This window comes from Nannospalax galili, unplaced genomic scaffold (genome assembly GCF_000622305.1).
Source record: "Nannospalax galili isolate Female #2095 unplaced genomic scaffold, S.galili_v1.0 scaffold332, whole genome shotgun sequence".
Taxonomy (NCBI): domain Eukaryota; kingdom Metazoa; phylum Chordata; class Mammalia; order Rodentia; family Spalacidae; genus Nannospalax; species Nannospalax galili.
The window spans coordinates 984,866-1,004,778 of NW_008333794.1; the positions used below are offsets into that span (position 1 = coordinate 984,866).

Below are 19,913 nucleotides of genomic sequence, written 5' to 3' on the forward strand. Positions count from 1 at the left end.
TAGCCTTCACATACACAGCTCATGGACACTCCAGGCCTCTAGCCTTCCACACCCAGGGCATGGCCACCTCAGACCTCCAGTCTTTCTCACCCAGCACACCCCCACCTCAGACCTCCAGTCCTGCCATACCCCACACAGCTCAGACCTCTGCACATATCTTACACTCTCTGTGGATGTTTATTATGCTGTCTTCTCTGATGGCCACAGGCTCCATACCTCCAGTACCTAGATAAGCCTGATATAAAGTTGGCCTCAATAAAATGCAGGCTGTACAAACACACACATGACCAAAGGGATGACTATATGAAACATGGAGGCTCTACTTCCAGAAGCAAGTACATAATCTGACCCAGCCACGAACATGGCCCTGAACCTGATGGCCTCTGGTAGGCAATTAGAAGTGGCAACCCACATTTGCTGGAATCTACTGGGTACCATGGTGTGATGTCAGGCCCCGGAAATCTCTTACCTCACCTCACTCAAGTTGTTCTGTAAGGTCAATACCTACTTCACAAGAAAGCCAAGGGTGTGTCCAAAGTGGTAAACTGGGATAAAACTCAACCCTGACCTTGCCCCTGCTCAGATCCGTCTTGTTTCCTTGTCCAGACCCTTCTCAGGACCCATGCAGGCTTCCTAGCCAGAGGGCAAAAGTTCACAGTGCTATCTTGACTGGGCTTCAACATGCCCTGCAGGGATTCAGCTGCACTCACCAGGGATGTAGATCTTGAACTTGCCACTTTGACCAAAGGCACTGTCGATGATACCCTGCTCCCCCGTGGACAGCTGCACCTTGAGCCCCACAAAGAGCTGGATGTTGGTCTCCTTTTTGAACAGGGAGCGCCCAATCACGCTGTAGTCATCCATTACCTGTCCCCACACAGGAGAGGAGGTATTAGTAGTGCATGCTGAGAACCAGCTCTGGGTTTGTGGGGTGCTGTGACCACCTTATAGACAAACACAGAGCAGAGCAAAGGTCTGAGCTGTTTGCTACATAACCACTATATTCCCTTGACATAGGCATGAATGTTACATGGATCAATACTCATGGCAACCCTGTGAGCCCCACGTTATAGCCAAGATCAGAGTCACAGAGTTGGAGGGATAGGCAGTTTGAGTTCAAATACACTGCAGCAGCTATCTCCCACCTGTCTCTCCCTCCAAGGGCTCCTGCAGCTCTCTGGAGCAGCACGGTCTTGGCTCTGGCTTTACCCCTAGGAGATCTCTGAATAGCGGCCCTGCTTGTCATCTTGCCTCACATACCCACTTTTCTCTGCTTGCTCTGCTGTGCCCAGTCAGTCTAGTCAGTCTAGTTCCAGGCAGGATCCCTTGTGGTCCCTGCCCCTGCTGCCCTGTCAGGGCCTTCCTTAAGGGCTCATATTCGTGCTGGGCACTTTGGCCACCCCCTTGCCTCTTTGTGAGTACTCAGGCTAAGAGGTACACATGAGTGAAGCCTCTGGCTGGGGCATCCTGGATGGATTCTACCATTAGCTACATTTTCTCATGCATGTCCCTGCACCCAGCCTGGTTGTACCTCATCCAGCCTGCCTAAGTCTTGTCACCAAGAGCTTCATCACAACTGGGAGTGACATACCTCCCCTTCCTGGTTGGTTCTTATCTTCACCAATCCATTCTGTAGATGCTGCTTCCAGCAGCTAAGTCAGGCCCATGACAAGAAATGTCTCCTACTCTGGCAACTGCTATGGAAATCACAAACTCACAGACTTCTTAGTCATCCACACTGTGTCTAGGATCAGCAGTACCCCTTGGGTACATCTGCCCACGTGAGAAATGACAGCAGTGTCAGGCAGCAAAGGCCTGGGATCAACCCAGCACAACCAAATGGTACACAGTTGGCACTGGCAACACTGTGTCCAGGAAGGGGGCCCTGGCACTGGGCGGGTACTAGCAGAACACAGAGCAAGGCACAGAGCATGCTGCCATGTGCAAAAGGGCTATGTAGAAAGAATCAAAAAAAGCTGATACCTCTAAGGAAGGGCATGGGGTACCTGGAGTATATTTCACTGTGTATCTTTTCCTCCTTTCTAGATTTAAAAATAAACAAATGAATGACCTATTCAAAAGGAAAATAAAAATTAAAACAAATAGGGAAGTACCTGTCTTCTACCCTCACCAGGCAAATCTATTCTTTCTTGATGGTCAAAGGTAGAAGAACGTTTCCCCAAGCCACTTCTGGTGGCTGACCCTCTTGAGGTGTAGACCCCAGCCTATGGGGCTGATTTCCCCTGAGGTATAGACGCCAGTCTGTGGACTGTCCCCTTCTGAGGTGCAGACTCCAGCATGTGGACTGTCCTCTCCTGATTTAAGACCCCAGTCTGTGGGGCTATCCCCTCCTGAGGTGTAGAAACATCTCATTGCTACTAAAGATGCCTCAATCTGGCCAAGCACTATAGATGTAATTGTTTTGAAAAGCAGAAACTGTCTCATTTACCCTAAAACCCTTTTGAAAACAATATCCTATTCTGCTTGATTCATAGCAGCAGATAAAAGGTACTACATTCCTCCTCTCCTGGTGATTGATGAATTGGATACAAACAATGATAAGAATTACAATCTCCACTTGCACAGCCCTTTGTAACTCACAAGCTTCTTTCCCACACAGCAACTCCTCCTTGCCCTTTGAGAGGACTCCAGTATGTGCCCTCCAGGGCAATTCCTGTCCCTGGAGGGTGGGTCTACTCAGCCTTCCTGGCCAGCACCACCGGCCTCCTGCCCACTGGCGTCCAGGAAGTTCCACTGAGCAGACTTTATGAAGGCTGCGCCTCACTGCCCAGGATGGACAGCCCCAATCCCAAATGGCATAGGGTGGAGCTTCACAGGAGCTTGTCCCCAAAACCACAGAAAGGTCTGTGTACAGAGCTGGGCTCCCTGCCCAGAAGGCAGAGTCCATTGCTATTCACCTCTGTAGTCAAGCCTGGCATGACCTGGACATTTAGCTGAACTGGCCCAATGGTGCCAACCTGAGAAGTCTATGTCTCCATGACTAAAGGTATTCAGGCCACCTCCTGTCCCTAATCAGCCTCTGTTGCCACAAACTGTCACATCTTCTTTGGGCTTCTCTTCTTAACCTCACCTTCAGGGACTTCAGCCTACTAAGAGGGGTTGGATCTGAAAGGCAGCACATGAAGACCCAGCCCAGGCTTTCCAGGCCCTTTGCAAAGCCTGTGCTGAAAGCCAAATAAGCAACCAGCTTTATGCAGTTCCCCTCCACACTGAAGTAGCAGCTGGTGGTGTTGCCCAGGGTGCTTGAGCCTCTTTGGGGACAGATATAGCTGAGACACAGACCCCCCCGCTCCAGCATCACAGTGACCAGGAAATAAAAAAGGCACTGCTTGGACCAAGCACTTATAGCCTACTTTGAAAATATCTTTAAAAGGCACCACCAGCAGGACATGGTGGTGTAGGCCTGTGATCCCAACTCTCAGAAGGTTGAGGCAGGAGCATAACAATGAGCTCAAGGAGAACCTGAGTTACTTAGAAAGTTCAAGGTCAGCCTATGCTATATACTACTAGTGAGACCCTGTCTTTAAAAAAAGAAAGCATTACTAGGACCAGATAACAAATCCCTCCTAGTCATTCTCCCCATAGATATCTGCCATGTCTCCAGGTATCTAGAGTACAATGCCAAGTCACATTGAGCTACCATCTGTGGGGCCTCTAGGTATATATGGCCAGCCAGAACAGGTCTAGATTCCTATCTCAGGGTTTGGTGAGCTTGCAACCCTCTGGCTCCTCTGACTTTCACCCTGTCTGTCTGCCTTCAGATTACAATTTGACCTTGTGTCATACTCCTGTCAACTTACCTGTTCCCTGCTTAAGTCAGAGCAGGGTTACTGCCTACATGAGGCCCTGTCCTCCACAGCAGCATTCCCTGCCTGTGCTCACTCATTTGTGGTCTTTCATTTATTAACAGCCTCAATGACATATATCAGCCACACAATCACATGCACACACTAAAAGTCAACACTTGTAAATTTAGACATGTGCACACATCTGTGAAGCCTTTATCACCATCAAGTTAAACTTGTCACCCTGTAGCTTCCCAGGCCTCTCTGCCATACCCCTCAAACTTTGCCTATGATCTTCTTTCTCTGTCCACTGGGGGACTCCTTTTTACTCAACTAGGTTCCACTCTGTACCCTGCTTCAAGTAGCTTCCTCTACCCCCAGGATTGAGGAACTCTGGTTCTGAATCTGACTTGATAGCTTGTTCATTTAATCCTTCAGAAAACAAAGTCCTTCAAGAAAAACTGTTCTGTTTACACTCTATACCTCACACAGCTTGGTAAGCATGTGTTCACTCAGAATTGATGAGGGGATGCACAGGCATCCATGCATGGACTGAGGGAAGGAGAAGTGGGAAGCTAGGTGTCTCTTTGCTCCTTGGGGGCAAAACTTCACCACTTGTGATATGACCAGGGGAAGAGGACTCATCTAGAGAAGGCCCACTGCCAACACTGGGCAGTGTTCTCTGTTGTCTTCAGAAGAGCTCAGGACAAGGAGGGAATATGGGGAGGAATAATTAATACTAAAGGCCTTTAGAAAAAGCCATATGGAAACCTACCACTATAAAAAGTACTTGAAGTATAAATATACACATTACAAAAAGAGATTACAAGGAGTTACCTTGTAACAGGGATACACTGTCCCTGCTAGACAACATGGGCTAGCAAAGTAAAAGTTCAATGCTAGGAATCTTTTGAAACTGTTGGCCAGGGGTCCTACAGACCCTAAAACAATACTGGTTATTGCCCTACTGTTCTTGGTTACCCACCAGAACCTCAAAGTACAACCCTATTGCTGAAGACATACACAAGAACTGAAGAACAAGGAGAAATCAAGCTGGTGATGACTTCAAAGCCTCATCTCTACTGTCCAGCTTTCATAGCACTGGAAGGTGCTCTGCAAGCTACCTAAAGAGAAAATTTAGCATGAACCTTACCTAGCTGTGAATCTTGTGAGCTACAACTGGCCTGGCAAGACATGCTCACCAGTGCATCACCGGCATAAATATTATAGGAATAACCAACTACTTTCTAATTGGATTTAAGGTCTGTTTCATAGGATGGAGTCCATACCTGACACTGATATCCCTAGGAACTAAGGCTAGACAGCCCACAGGCCATGGGAGAAAATCTAATATAACTATTCTGCTAGACAGATATAGTATTATACTGACTTCTAATGACTTATTGTTATGCCCACAGATAAATGAATCTCTCAAACTTTCATCAGAGAAACACCATTATACAGAAGATGGTGATTAACACAGAGACCAACAACTGGCCAATATGCAGAAAATTAAAGGCTGCAGACTGCATATCTCTGAATAGGACACCTAAACCAAACTTCTGCCTTCCAAGGCTCAGGGATCATTGAAGAAGAAGGGGTGGAAAGATTCTAAGAGCCAGAGGAGGTGGATGACCAAAAGGAAACAGTCTTCCAGACAGCTGAGCAGTTACTATTTGAATTCACAGCAATGGTGACAATATGGACATGTCCCACATAAGCTCAAGTCAGACAAAATCTCAGCATAGACGTGGGGAAGTGGGTTAAGAAACCCCAATTAAGGAACTACTGGCAACTGATGGTTGCTGGGAAGAGGATATTCACTCTTGTTTAAGGATAAGCCTCTTAGTAGGTTGACTGGGCTCCAGTGGATGAACTCACACTGGAGGGCATCTGGAGATATAAACTGACTCTATAGACCATATATGCATATGGTACATATACATATATACAGAAATGGTGGGGTGCTAGTAAGGGGGGGAGGTACAGATGGGAGAGGATCTAAATATGATCAAACTATACTGTATAAAATTTCCAAAAATTCAATTAAAAAATTTAAAAAAGAGCACAGGGCAGATTCTAGCTCAGATGCTGTCTACTTTACACTGCACCTAGGTGACCAGAGCTAGCTGCCCAGTAGGCCTGGCTTCCTAATGACAGAGCTGGGTGATGGGCATGATATTAGCAATAACTTTCAGAAGACTCCTTACTGCCCCCTCTCTCCCTTTTTTTTTGGTTATAAAATATTAACTTAAATAAGCCAAATACCAAAGACAGTGGAGGACCCATTTCTCCCCAAGCCAGGGCCTTGCAAAGGGGGTAGACTAATTCTATTAACTTCAGAGGAACTTCAAAAAGCTTCAGTGCTTTCATTCCAGACAGCGATGACCCTGAAGTTTGTTTTAGTGCTACATAAACAAGGCTGAGAGTGGAGGCTGAGAGCTCCACACGTACTTATGTTCTTGTCTGACTGAACAGTGGTGGGTGGCCAGGCCTATGGGGCTGCAGGTATGTGTGAAGCCCTGTTCTCTGACCTACATTACCACAATATTGTTTTAAGTATCCAGGATAAGGTGTGGAGGGAGTGGGCTTTTGTGACCTTTTCAGGAGAGGCTTAAGGGGTTCCATCTTGCCAGCTAGCCTCTGTCCTGCTGTGGCAGGAGTGAAAGCTCCAAAGGATTTTAAGTTCAAAGGAAGTGTTTCTGTCACTCCTGCTTTCTTGTTTTATGGATTGGTCAGAAGACACAATAGCACTGAATGGGTATGCTGTTCCCTCCAGTAATGTCTGTGTCTTCATTTCCAAGTGTAGATTAAGTCCAGAAAGGGTGAAGATGGACTGCAGGCCCCACCAAGGACCCACTGTAGTCTCTGGATACTGGTGTCCTGCTTGCTCACAGTTCCTACTATCTTTGCATTTGTATCAGCCCCATGTAGGAGACCGAGGGTGAACTAGGGTGGTACTATGGGTATGGTTACTCCTGGGGGGGGGTGGCACTAAAGGAGGAGGCCACAAGCAAGCAGTCTTCCATAGACCCTGTTGGTCCTCTGTCCCCTATTCTCTCCTACTCCCTCCCCTGTATCAGGTGAAAGAGCAACATATTCCAGCCCTGAGGGATGAGGTGGCCAGACAGACACAGCATGGGGGAGCTGGAAATTCAGTCAAGTTAAGTGACTTGCTCACAGTCACACAGCCAGGGAGTGTGGCAATACCCATTTCAACCTAGGGTGCTCCTCTTGCTGCTCAGAGCCCCAAGTTTGCCTGGTTCTGCTTACCCTGTACAGGACCCAAGGGCAAGGGAAGTATCACAGCTGTGAATGAGTCTAGCATGGCTTTCTCTGGTATCTAGGCTCCCCTGGGCCAACATTAACTGGCTGATTCAGTGGCCCTGGAGGACTAGCCCAGGGGTGCAGAGCAGCCTCAACCCTGCCAGCCTCCTGGGGACAATGGTGAATACAGGCCAGCAGTCATAATAGCTCCAAGTGGGGACTTTCACTGCTAGAGTGAGTAATTTGCTTCATTTACCAGCCTATGGTCACTGGATGGACCTGCTGTGCAGAGAAGTCTAGGCTCTCGCTGCCATGCCAGGCGAGGCTCCATTGTTCCTCGTTTTTGAGCAGGGACTTGGCTGCTGGTGCACATAATTATGTCATTACATGTGTCTCTCTTCCAGGCCTGGTTCCCAGGATGAAGCTTGGGAATTGCCCATGTTCTGAAGCATCAAGTAGCTCACTACACAGGAAGGGAAGCCACTGTGTAAGTGAGCTCTGAGCAGGGCTCTCCAGTGTGGTGAAGAGAGCCCCTATGCTCCCAGCAAGGAAAGGCTTTGGAAAGCTGGAGTTCTAGCCCTGTCTCTTACAGCACCATGGCCTGGGGGAAGGGACTTCTCTGAGCCTCAGTCTTTTCCTGACACAGGTTGTTTAGGATTAGGGCACTTATATTGGCCAGAACACTAAGACTCGACAGCAGAATGACCACTAGAACAGAGTCTGCATTAGTGGGTGTCACACTGCAGTGGGGGATGGAGGACCATATGGGGCAGGTAATCTTCCAACATACCCAGAAGCCCCAGATGCAGTGATGAGGACAGCCAGGAGGGCAAGACCATGCTCAGCACTCACTGGCAGCAGTGCAGTCCAGACTCTACCACCTCTCTTCCTTGTCACTCTGGACAGCACCCTCCAAGAGGATGAGCTGTCACCCCTTCCAGGTCATCTCACAGTCACTGACATTGGCCAGTATGATGCTGATAATGTCTGAATATCACCAGAGACACTGTCCTTTCCCTTCGCCTAATAGCAGTGCTTCAGCTTGGCATAGTGGAAAAGCAGAGGCCCTGGGGTAGCCCCTGGGATGAGGCTGGCTCTTGAACCTCACCAGTGGCACCTGGGCAAGCCAATTCATGCTGTTGTGTGTCAGGTTCTATTTCTGTAAAAATAAGACAAAGTTCTCTGCCTCTCAAGGTTGCTGCAGGGATTAAGACAAGATTCCTGGTACCAAACAAAGTATATAAGCAATGACTAGCTTCACTGCAAGCCCCTATGTAAACCTCAGGAAAGTAAATCAGCCTGCAATTTGTCGCATCTCATCAAACATGCTCCAGAGGCTCAGAACCCAAGGCCTGGGGTGAGCCAGTGATGTGCCTCACAACAGGCTACCAGCTTGGGATGACTGCCCTGTGCCTCTGCCTGCTGTAGGCTCTCAGGCTTAGCAAGGCAACTTCCCTCAGGCCAGGTCTCCCTCCCCACTCCTCCATGAACATTCCCTGCCTGTTCTGTGGGTACAGCCATCGCCTGTGTTCCTCCTGGGTAAAGCACTTGTTGGCACTAAAGAGGTTCTGAGGAATAGCTCCCTGCCAGCTGCTTCTCCACAGAGAAAAGGAGAGAGTATTTTATGAAGCACTGACTATATGCCAGGTACTTGGTCTTCTAATGTGGAGTCTCAACTCCCCACCACAGCTGCTCTTACAGAGGAGACAGGTCTGGGGATATGTTACAGCCAAGATATTTCCAGAGCTAGCTTTCCATAGCATTCACCTGACCCTGCATCTCCCTCTGAATACAAATGCAATCATTAAAGAGGATGAGCAGTGGAGCTGGGCTCCAGCTACCAGTCTCTGACCCCCAGGATAGAGGCGGAGGCATGGCCAGGCCAGAGCAAGAGGACAGTTACTTGATTTCCCAGAGGGCCTTCTTAACCTTTGCCTCCTGGGACCTGTCTGATCAAGGGGTCCAAAGTCTCCAACCTGTTGGTCAGGAGCCTGGGGAGCAAGGACAGCAGGACATACTGAATGGCTAAGAAGCAACTTTCTTCAGAGATTGGGGTGCAGTAATTGACCCAAATGGGACCCTCAGGCCTGGGCTGCCTCTACTCAGGAAGGAGTGTGAGAGCAGGTGGCAGGCCAGCCTGAGACCAGGGCCAGCATGCTCCCTGGAGTCCTGGGCAGGTTTAACAAGCCATCAGCAGTGGAGTTCAGCAGAGCCAGGAGCCTGGGGCAGCGCTGGTCAGACTTCAAAGCTGGCCAGTACTCCTGGTGGCGTCTGTATGTTTACACTTGGTTGGGCCCATGCTGCAGGCTCCTGCAGTCCAGCCCGAGGCCTTTCTGACCGGCGCCATGGGGTCAGACCTGCAGTGGCCAGCACACCTGGCCTGACCCTCTCCGTGGAGGGGAGTCTCTTGCCACCACTCAGACTGGACCCAGGTATGTGTGCCATAAGCAAAGCCCATGTCAACAATGGTCAAGATGCACAGGGCTTAACAAGGGCTACCCTGCTGTGGTTGGCAAAGAAAAAAGCACCTAGCATTTTTCATATTTGTCTCCTCTTCCTTATCCAACTGCCACACCCTGGGCCCATGTAAGTGCTGTACATAGTGCTGCTTTGACATTTCTCTAGTGCACAATTATTTATGTGGGGTTGTGTGAGCTGCCAGGTGCTGGAGACCATGATGAGGTGGGAGAAGGTGGGAGCTAGAAGTAGAGAGGACAACCTGAGTGCAGCAACAGTGCTGGGCATGCTGGCAAGTGCTGCTGGGCACCACATTTCACCTATCCAACCTCCTGATTTGCTCAATCCTGAGGAAGGCATAATCATTGTGGAGAAGAAATGTGGATCCACAGAGCAGACTTGGGAACTCTGTAGGTTACAGACAAACAAGGGTCAGAGAGCCTTGGGTGACAGGATGATGCAGGGTAGGTGAGAGGAAGGCTATGGCCTCTATGGGTAGCTTCTGTAGGCCTTGCTCCAAGGTGACTACAGTACTGGGAACCAAAGTCACCCTGTTTCCAAGCCCACCTAATCCTCTGCTCTGAGGCCCTGGCTCTGATGCTGTCCCTGGCTGCTGGCTGTCCTGGCTAAGGGCCTTCCCTAGGGGCTCAAGGTCAGATGCTGTTTGCCTCTCTGCCACAGAAACAGCGTCTGGACCTAGAACATCCTTCATGCTATTCCCATTCCCAGTTCCTCACTACCTGACCTCACTACTGACTGACTCTTTTGCTGCTCAAGGCTCAGTTCAAAGGACCTGCTCTTCTGTGCTTTCTCTGCCTCTGGCAGATTTCCCTGCTGCCTTTCCTGCCCCAGCCCTCTGGGGCTTTGTCCCTGTCTGCCACCAGGAAGACCCTGTTTTCTGGCCTCTGCTCACTGAAGCAGTAAGCTGTGTGTCTAAATGTAGTGTGTCACACTAGTAGTCCTTTGGGGACAGGGCTCAATGGCTCTGCTCAGCTCCTACGCCCCCTTTACAACTCATGATTTCTGCCAAATGTTTACAAACTCACATTGACTGTATCCCAGGCTGGCTAGGAACTTGTAGTGTCCTTGTCACCATGCCTGTGACTTCCTAGATTTCCACTGGGTTTTGTTTTTATGTGTTTGATACAAGTTTATTACTGTGCCTTTGTTGCTGTAGGCTTTGTTCCTTTGCTGCAGATCTGTGGTTGCACCTCAACTGTTTACTACGACTGGCTGCTCATGATTTCTTTCTATTTAGTCTCCCGACATCTTTCTATTCTTAACTTCTGCTTCCTTTATGTGCTTCTTAGAAACAGTATGTAAGTAGGTCTTGTGTTTTAAGCCAATCTATCAGTCTCTGTCTTTACAGAGAATTCAACATTTCACATTGAGCATGATGAATAGTTCTTAGTTTTGTTCCCTCTGTCTTTATTAGTTTTTACCATTATACTTGCTTTCCTTATTTTTGTTGGTTTAATCAAGCTCATTCTAGTTTTTCTTCTATGAATGAGCAAGTTTTCTTATTCTTCTATTCCATTCACTCTCTGCTTAAAGTCTGATTCATATTTTTGCATTTTCCTTTGAAACAGTGCCAACTCTTCCTCAGCTCCTCATGCTCTAGGCCCTTACTCAGAAAGATCAGTCTGTAGAGCCTCTTCTTTTCCTTCTGGGTGACACTCCAGATGCCTTAACCTCTCTGCACTCCCACCCTATGACCCAGTTCCTGGGGCTGTAGAGTGAGTGGAGCAGACCAGCTGTAGGTGTGATTAGGACTACCCCACAGGAAGCTCATGCTGCTCACGCTATAGCAAGAGCTGTTTACCATGTAGACAAGGAACAACAAACAGGCCAGAGTGACAGACTCTGCCTGGACCTGTTTTTAGATGCCTTGTGAGCTAAGAATAGCTTTTAGATTTTCTAATGGGTTAAAAAGCATTCTTTTAAAAAAGAATATCTTGTGATACGTGAAAACTAAATGAAAGGCAAATTTTAGTGTTTGTTAATGAAAAGTTTTACTTGAACACACGTTTAGGTGCTGTTTATGGCTTTTTCTACCAGCATAGGAACAGCTGAGGCAGAGATCAAATACGGTGCTCAAGGACTTCAAACTACAGGAACAGAGACGGCCCAACAGTCCATACCCACTACACTCACCTAGTGACTTCTGTTAGCAGTGCTGACGCTTTGTGTAAAAACAAGACACAGTGGGTTTCAAATGGTGCACAGTGGAGGCTTAGTGGGGTATGGGTTGTCACCTTACCAAGTTCCACAGCAAAGCACTGTGCTTGATATTAGTTATGTTAACAGAATATAACATGCCCTGACATCACAATGATCCTGACTTGCAGAAAAACAATGGTCAGAAAAATGAGAAACTTTAAAACAGTACATCTTATCATTGAAAACACAAAGAAATTAAAAAATGGGAATGAAGCTTGAGCCAAAGTTTCTGAGTGGCTCATTTGTCAGTCAAGCAAGGAAAGTCATTTACCAATGGTAAGTTAATGAAATTATGTTTGGTCACAGCAGTTGAAAAAAAAGTATCCAGAGAAAATAAGATTGTTTAAGATGATTAGATTTGAAGTAAGAGCTGTTTCTCAGGCTTGGCCCAGGCTGCCATTTGTTTTGTGTGACACCCCTAAGTTCAGGCCCATCTGTGAGGCACCTGACCTGCACAGCGAAGCAAGTGCAATAGAAGATGGTGTGCTCTGAGAGTTAGCACTTCCTATGTGCCAAGTACTGCTTTGATTGACACCAATCTGGATCCTGTTACAATTTCAGTCTCAGCTTCTGCTGTGAGGATGAACTTGGGCCATCTTCTTCTATTTCCTGGGTTGACATAAACACGGGAGCTCAGTAAGGTTGACTGTAATGATGACACCTTTACAGGCAGCAGGCACAGAAGGGCCAGGTGCCTTAGTCTATGGTCAGGTGGGACATGTTCATTCACACACGTCTATGAAGGCAGTGCCTCTTTTCATGAGGAAGTGAGAACATCTCAGGTGCCCAAGCTGGTTGTGTTCACAAGACAGGCAAATGTACTGAGTGCAAGCACTGCAGGCCAGGGGAAGAGATCTATTTAGATAAGATTTAACCTTGCAAGATAACCTGACTATCCAGAAACTTCTTTGGCAGAAGAATACCCAGGAATATCTAGAGACAGTCAGCACAGCCACGGATGTGTCCTACGAAGAGGAAGACAACTTTCATGTGCAAGTTTCACTCTTCCTATGTGTCTATCACTCCCACTGTTGCCACAGACATCAGACTCCAGCTTCTAATGGACTTGCACTGTCCAGGAACCTTTCAGACCTTCAGCCTTGGACTTAGTCCTAGTGCAGCTAGGGCTGCATCACTGGTCTCCCATGTTCTGAGGCTTCTAGCAGCCACAGGGTCCTCAAGGCTCTCCAGTATACAGACAGCCATCGTTGGATTGTCCAGCCTTTAATCTTGTAAGCCAATCCAATACATTTCCTTTTATGAGACACCCATACATACATACATACATACATACATACATACAGAGAGAGAGAGAGAGAGAGAGAGAGAGAGAGAGAGAGCACGACCCTCGGGGTTCAAGTCCTCTAGAAAACTTGCCAACACAGCTGCCCCTCAGAACAGCCCTCTGGTCACTTGTGAATTACCCTGGGAATTGTACTATGTTCTGGTTTCACCTAATGAGAGCAGGCTCTCAAGTGTGAAGTCACATGCTTCATGCCTGTGAGTATAAGACTATCCACACTTGAGATGAATGAGTTTTCTGAGACCAAATGGCCATCTCTGGTGGCCTTGAGCCTTGGCAGTGTAATCTGCAAACTCTAATGCCTTACCACACCAGAAGTCTGTTGCCAATGAGCCTCCAGCTTTTCTAGGACAAGTCTCTTAACTTTTTGGGCAAGAATCTGACAGACCAGAGCCTATTAGTCCCAAGTTCAAATTCTTACTCTATCCTTGGGCAAGTCATAGCAATCCCTTGAGCAGCTTCTCAAGCTGGCCTTTGGGGATAGGCTCAGAATAGGAAGAAAATTCACACTCACTAAGTTAATTTCTGTTTTGCTTGAACCCCCCCCCTTTTTTTTTTTACCATGTGCATGTTATTTATTTATTTGATAAAAAAAAGATATCAGAAAACTATCTCCGCAGGGTTATAAGAATAAAAATAAATACAAATAGTTTAGGCATATAGTAGGTGCTTAATAAATAGCAGGGGGGAGCTGTGTGAGGCAGGTTCATTCCTGCCTTGGGCACAGAGGCCTTCCCCCTGGTGTGAGACAGGTGCCCATTCGGCTAAAGCCATGGGTATGCCGGCTAAGGCACAGATGTTGGCTCCAGCCAGGACACATATGCCCTTTCCTTCCCTGCAGGAGCTTCAGGAACCCTCTGCACCCACCACAGTCTCCTGAAGCTGTTCCTGGCTGGAAAAGCCTGTGGGATCTGATTATGTGACTACCAGTTTAGGGTTTGGTATCTCCCTGGATTGAGCAGGAAAAGGCTGGTAGTCTGGGCTGCCCCAGCCTAGTTGCAGGACCTGGGTAGGCATGTCTTCCCAGCTCTTCTCTGCTGCCCTTGGGAGGCCAAAGTCATTTCAGCAGAGTATTTCCTTGCTCCTCACCAATGCCTCTCAGTTCTCAAAGGAAGTGACAGGCCCAAGGGGAACAATTAGACCTGGAGCCATATGAACAGCACATTATTCTCTAATACTTTACTACAGAATAATTACACCCTATAATGCTACTAATAAATCAAGCTGGGTGAACAGTGACATTCATTTTATCACCCCATCTGCAAGCAGCATCTCTGCTGTGCTGAGGTAGATGTGTCTCTGAGGCAGAGAGGCAGGGGATCTGAGTACCAGAAAGTCTCTGCAACAAGGGAAGGGAAGGGAAGGCAGAGAGCTCCAGAGAATACTTGTGTGCTAGAAGAGAATCCCAGAGTGGGTCCCTACATGCTCAAGAGCATACTCAACAGGGAGAGACATTGCACACTGGCAGCTACACTGAGATGGGGAAAAAGGAATGCTTTTGTCTTTCTGACAGGGCACAAGGGGCTGTTGAAAGCCAGGGGTAGGCTTGGGTTACCAGCACCCTGTGCTGATTTGGTGGAAGCCCTGCTACATCCTGAGGCCAGTAACCTCCTTGATGCAGCCGAGAGGTAGGGGGGTGGGGGAGAAGATGTAGGCCAGAAGTGACAGGTCTGGATATCTAGGCACCCTTCATTCTAGGCCTGGATTCCTACTCAGCGTGCATGTGCAGAGTCAGAACAAATAGTCAACCAAAAGGTTTTGCCAGCACTTCTGAAAAGCTATGACATTATGTATACCCCAGTGACAGGCTTTTAATGACAGCTGTGACCAGTCAGTGATCTCAGTGTACCCAGGCAGCCAGCAACCCGGCTTTCTCTTCTCTTGCTCCCTACACCTCTGTACTCACTTGCCACCCTATAGGCAAGGTGGACCTGGACTTTGCCCAGAGGCACAGTACTCCCCCTGGTCATGTGAATCTGGACTGGGCCTGGCAGAATCCAGCTGCATGGAGAACAGAGCCCAGCAGAGGCAGGAAAAGGCCAGCCTGCTGAACCTGCAAGGTCTCGGTACAACCCAGCTCTGTGTGGGCATGGTAGAGGAGACTCAGGCCGCCTGGTGCCCTGGCTTCAGCCATCTAGTAGAAAACCTGAGGGACTTTTGGTTCTAGTCCCAGCTCAGACTAGCGGCCTGGTACTGAGCAGGGAGAGGAAGGAACCCAAGGGCTGTGCTTACCCGCTCCACTAGGCCGTGCTTGTGCTTCAGCTTGTATACCCTCAATGCAGGCAGGAAGCTCTCTGTGTAGTTCTTGTCCTCTAGTCCTTGGAGCAAAACACCATGGAAGGCCAATCGGCATGTATTGGCATGAATGTCTGCATCCAACCTGGATCCAATCACCAGGCAGAGTCGGGGACAGGTGACCGGCTTTTCAAACTCTACTAGGGCCCACTGCTGCTGGGGGCAGCGACCTTCTGGGGCCTGGCCCACCTTCCCATCACCCTCATTACCACCGTCTGTGGCTACCAGCGTGGAATCTTTGCACAGGTACTGCTCTTGAAAGAGGTATTCTCGGGAGAGGTCGAAGGAGTCCAACACTGGCTCCAGGTCAAAGCTGTCTGGAGCAAGGCTGAAGAACAGCATGCGGCCCATGACTGTCTCATGGCCCACTGTGATATGGAACTTGGCTTTGGTCTGCAGGGGCCCCCGGAAGTACGGGATCTTTTCCACAGAGATGAGGGCTGCATGGATGGTATGCAGGGATTCAGGAGTACACACCAACCCACGCTCCAGCAGCTTGGGGTCAAACTGGGTGACACAGATGCCCAGCCGATCTCCCTGAATGGCGTAGGTGACAGGTGTATGGAACATCTGCATGGACTTTACTTTCTTCACCACCTGATCAGGAGAAAGAGAGAGAACACATAAAACTTTGAGCCTTGAGTCTAGAGCCGGTTGGCTTTGCCCCTGTGCCCCCAACACTCACCTATCCCCAGTCCTGAGTGGAGATCTACACAAACAGTGGAAGGAAAGCCAGGATTCAGTCAGACCTTGGGCAGAGCAGGGAGCACCCTGAAAAGCCAAGGCCTAGGACGCCAGGCCAGGTAGGGTCAGGCCACTCCCCAAGTCATCCCTGTGCCATCATGAAGGCAGTGGCTGCCTCAGTTCCCTCTGTCCTTTGCTTCACCTGAGCTCTAGTCACTCCAGTTTCTCCCTTTTCATCAGCTGTTCCAGCACATTCCAGCCCTACAAACAGCCTTGCTACCTAGCCCCAACAACTAGCCAGCATCTCATTTGTTTCTGAAGGCCCAGGTCAGATGCCAGGCTATACAGTCTGTAACTGATGACAGAATTTGCCCCTGGTTCCTAGATGGCCTGCCTCCCTGGTCTGTGGAACCTCCACCACTGTCTAGCCTGTGTCTGCTGCCTGCCAGGGCTGAGGCTCTCTGAGCAGTCTTTCTCTGGTTTTTCCATATATCCCCTGTGCCTATCATGTGTCGGGCTCTATTCCAGGGGAATGACCAGAACAGCTCTGTTCCAAAGAGCTACTATATAGCTAGGACAGGTATTTATATTAACACTACTTTATATCAATAGCTAGGACAGGTATTTATATTAACACTACTTTATATCACAGACTAATATATAAAAATGTATGTAGATATTTACTGCAACATAGTTCTGTAATGTAGGTAGCATAAGCCATGAGAAACAAGACCATGGTCTGAGGTGGTATGGGCTCTGCCTTTTGCCTCTGTAGAGGCAGCCTTTGAGCTGAGGCCTATGGAGATCCAGAGTGAGATAGGTCTGAGCCAAGGCACTGGTAAGGGTCAGGTCTAGAGATGGAGCTGCCTGTGAGGCTAAGCAGTCAACAAAGAGGCAGGAGGGCGACTGCAGGGCAGAGGTCAAGGCCTAGGCGCCATGCATATCACCCTGGACTGCCTGGAGTTACCCGAAGAGGCAACATGATCTTATCTGTTTGTGAAAGGTAAAACTGACTCCACATAGAGCAGGCTTCTGCCTCCACAGTCTGCAAATCAGGAACAGACACAGCAGAGCTTCTGACAAGTGTTCTGAGATGGTGGGCATTTCTACTGTGCCCTACTCATGAGATGAGATTAAACGATTCCTGCTGAACAAAGTAGAGAATGTGGAACCCATTTCAGAAAATCTAGCAAGAAGAACTGAATGGACCTGGAGAGGATTTTGATGCAAGTGTCCCTGTCACTAGGGCTGAAGGTGGGTACCCATACCTCTCCTCCTGGATGGAGCTGAAATCTGTATTGGTGGCATACAGGCGCCTTTCCCCAAAGCATCACACACAAGTGTTTGTTTAAAGATCATTAACTCCCTACCCACCAGGTCAGAGAGCAGAGAATGTGAGAAGCAGTGTCAAAAGCCACAGCCAAGATCAATCAAAGGGAACTGCAAGCCTCCTTGAAGGTGGCCCGAGAGGCAGTGTGTGACAGGGACTTCAGGGAATCTACCAGAGGGTCCTTGTTGCCTCACTGAGCCATCTACCCAAAGTGGACCTGAATCCCTGCCTGTCTCCCTGGGGCAGAATTCTACACTGCAGAACTGAGGAGTATCTTTGTCACAGCTTCTGTGTGTTTCATGACTCACACCCTCAGTCACAGCTCTTGGACTTTAGGCAACAGAGGGCCTCCTACACAGGTAGGGCTGTCACACTCCTGGGACCCTCTGCCACCTGGGAGGTACTCTATAGATGGTAGCACTCCACCCCCCAGCTGTCAGTGAAGCCCTTCATGCAGCCCAACTCCATAGGCACCCCTAACCCTTCATACCCCTTCAAGCCATAGTTAGGGGTCTCAGGAACAAATCTCTACACATAGTGGCTCTAAATGTCCCTGAGCTTTGCCAGGAGTTCCCTCCTGCCTGGATTTCTTCCTCTTGGCAAATCTGTGGTATCCCTACCTCCAATTTCAGGGTACCTTGGAAAAGCTGTATACTCTGACCCTGATGCTGCTTTACAAGCTAATCATCACCCCTTCAAGGCAGGTTTAACTCACATGGCAGTGAACATCCACCTGAAAGCCTATCAGCACATCTAAGTTCCCCAGACTCTAGTCACCAGTCCTTGACCCTGCTGTACTTTTCTGTCCTCCCCCTCCCAAGTATGCTACATACTCTGGTGCAGGAACCCACTTTCTAGAATTTGATGTCCAATATTCTCTCTCCTTTCCCACAAATGTATGATTGTAGAGGCTTTTGACACAAGAAATGACTGTCTTACTTGGGTGAGCGGCTAGTTTTTTTTTAAAGGAGTGTCACTATAGTTAGGGTACAGAATCCTGCACAAGGGTAGGTGCTGCTGGTCACTGTAACTAGGGTACTGAGAACCCTGTACATGGGTGGGTGCTGCTGGTCACTGTAGCTAGGGTACTGAGAACCCTGCACACGGGTGGGTGCTGCTGGTCACTGTGCTTAAGGTACAGAATCCTGCACAAGGGCAGGTGCTGCTGGCCACTGTAGCTAGGGTACTGAGAACCTTGCACATGGGTGGGTGCTGCTGGTCACTGGCTGGAGACTGCCTGCCACAGCCTCAGACTTAGCCCAAGTTTTCCTATTCTTGCTCACTTGAAGTGGCTATTGCTGGGAAGTGTTATGCTAAGCTAATCCTCTCATTAGGGTACAGCCAGATAACTCAATACAAGGTGGGCTCTCTAGGGCTGGGACCCTTGAGCAGGACTGCAGGGATGTAGGAGTGAGCATTCAGCTCTGCCTGAGAAGCTGAAGAATTCTTCAACATCTGCCACTGCCAGATTTCTTAATATATTTGCCTATCAAATATGAGTGTCTTCTCTTTGAATTCAAGAGATTGGGATTGTGCTCTAGGTGCTATTGTACCCTCAGTGCAGCACCCTACTCTGACAGGCCCAGCATGTGCCTAGCCCAACTGGAGACTATGTGGGGCTCTGGGAGAGGATTGCCCCTTGTGGCAAAGCACCTCGTTGAGATTCCAGACCTGTCTTGGCTTGAGCCAGAGCTGCCTTTTTTTTTTTTTTTTAAGACAAGGTCTCACTATGTCATCCCAGCTGCCTGGAACTCACTGTGTAGACCAGGCCGACCTGGGTCTCACAGGGATCTGCCTGCCTCTCTCTCCTGAGTGCTGGGATTAAAGATGTAATCTACCACACCTAGTCAAGCCAGAGCTTCTTGAGAGAGGCAGCCAGGGACCTGTACTGGCCCCACCCAGGACCAGACAGGCTTCATATACAGCACGCTGTCTCATGTTCCCAGGACTGAAATAATAAAGAATGCCTTGCGAGTGCATACGAAGAGCAGAGAGGCAAATAACTGAAGATCAAGATTTCAAGGGATGAGACAGGAAATTGTGAAGCAGATAACGATGGGACAGGCAGCGTGGCACTATTTGGCTCTCCAGGGCACAAACAGTACTGCCACAGTCATCTGGGAGGACAAGAATAGAAGATTGACCTAGAGCACTAACAGAGAGCAGATGATCCTGCCAATCTGGTAGTGGGGACACAGGTCTTCCTTCTAGTCATTCATTTTCTAGTTTTGTGAGACTCTACCCATCCACTCAATGACAATCACACACTCCTTTTATACCCATCCACTCAATGACAACCACATACTCCTTTTATAGTGTGGAGTAGCTGAGGTTTATGTGCATCTTTAAAGGATCAGGTTAGCTACAGAGTGGAAAACAGACAGAGGAAAAATGGCAAGGAAGACCCTTGTAGGTCAAGACCCATTTTCAGCATTTTGTTGTGTTTTTGAGGCAGGATTTCATGCCTCGAATGCCTGATTCTCTTGCCTCTACCTCCCCTGAGAGTATAACTGTGTGCCATCATTCCTAGTTTCCAAATGTATGTAAGGAC

General features: G+C 48.6%; 1 protein-coding gene across 2 annotated transcripts in view; it reads right to left on the minus strand.

Moving 5' to 3' along the window:
* Eefsec (eukaryotic elongation factor, selenocysteine-tRNA specific) overlaps nucleotides 1-19,913 on the minus strand; it is a 225,863-nt gene that overhangs the window by 22,696 nt on the left and 183,254 nt on the right. For both annotated transcript variants that reach the window (XM_008828555.2, XM_029561324.1), the window contains 2 exons: nucleotides 15,286-15,945; nucleotides 711-867 (listed from right to left, as the gene is read on the minus strand). In XM_008828555.2, coding sequence (XP_008826777.1) covers nucleotides 711-867; nucleotides 15,286-15,945 — 817 coding nt within the window. The remainder of the gene's footprint in view (nucleotides 1-710; nucleotides 868-15,285; nucleotides 15,946-19,913) is intronic.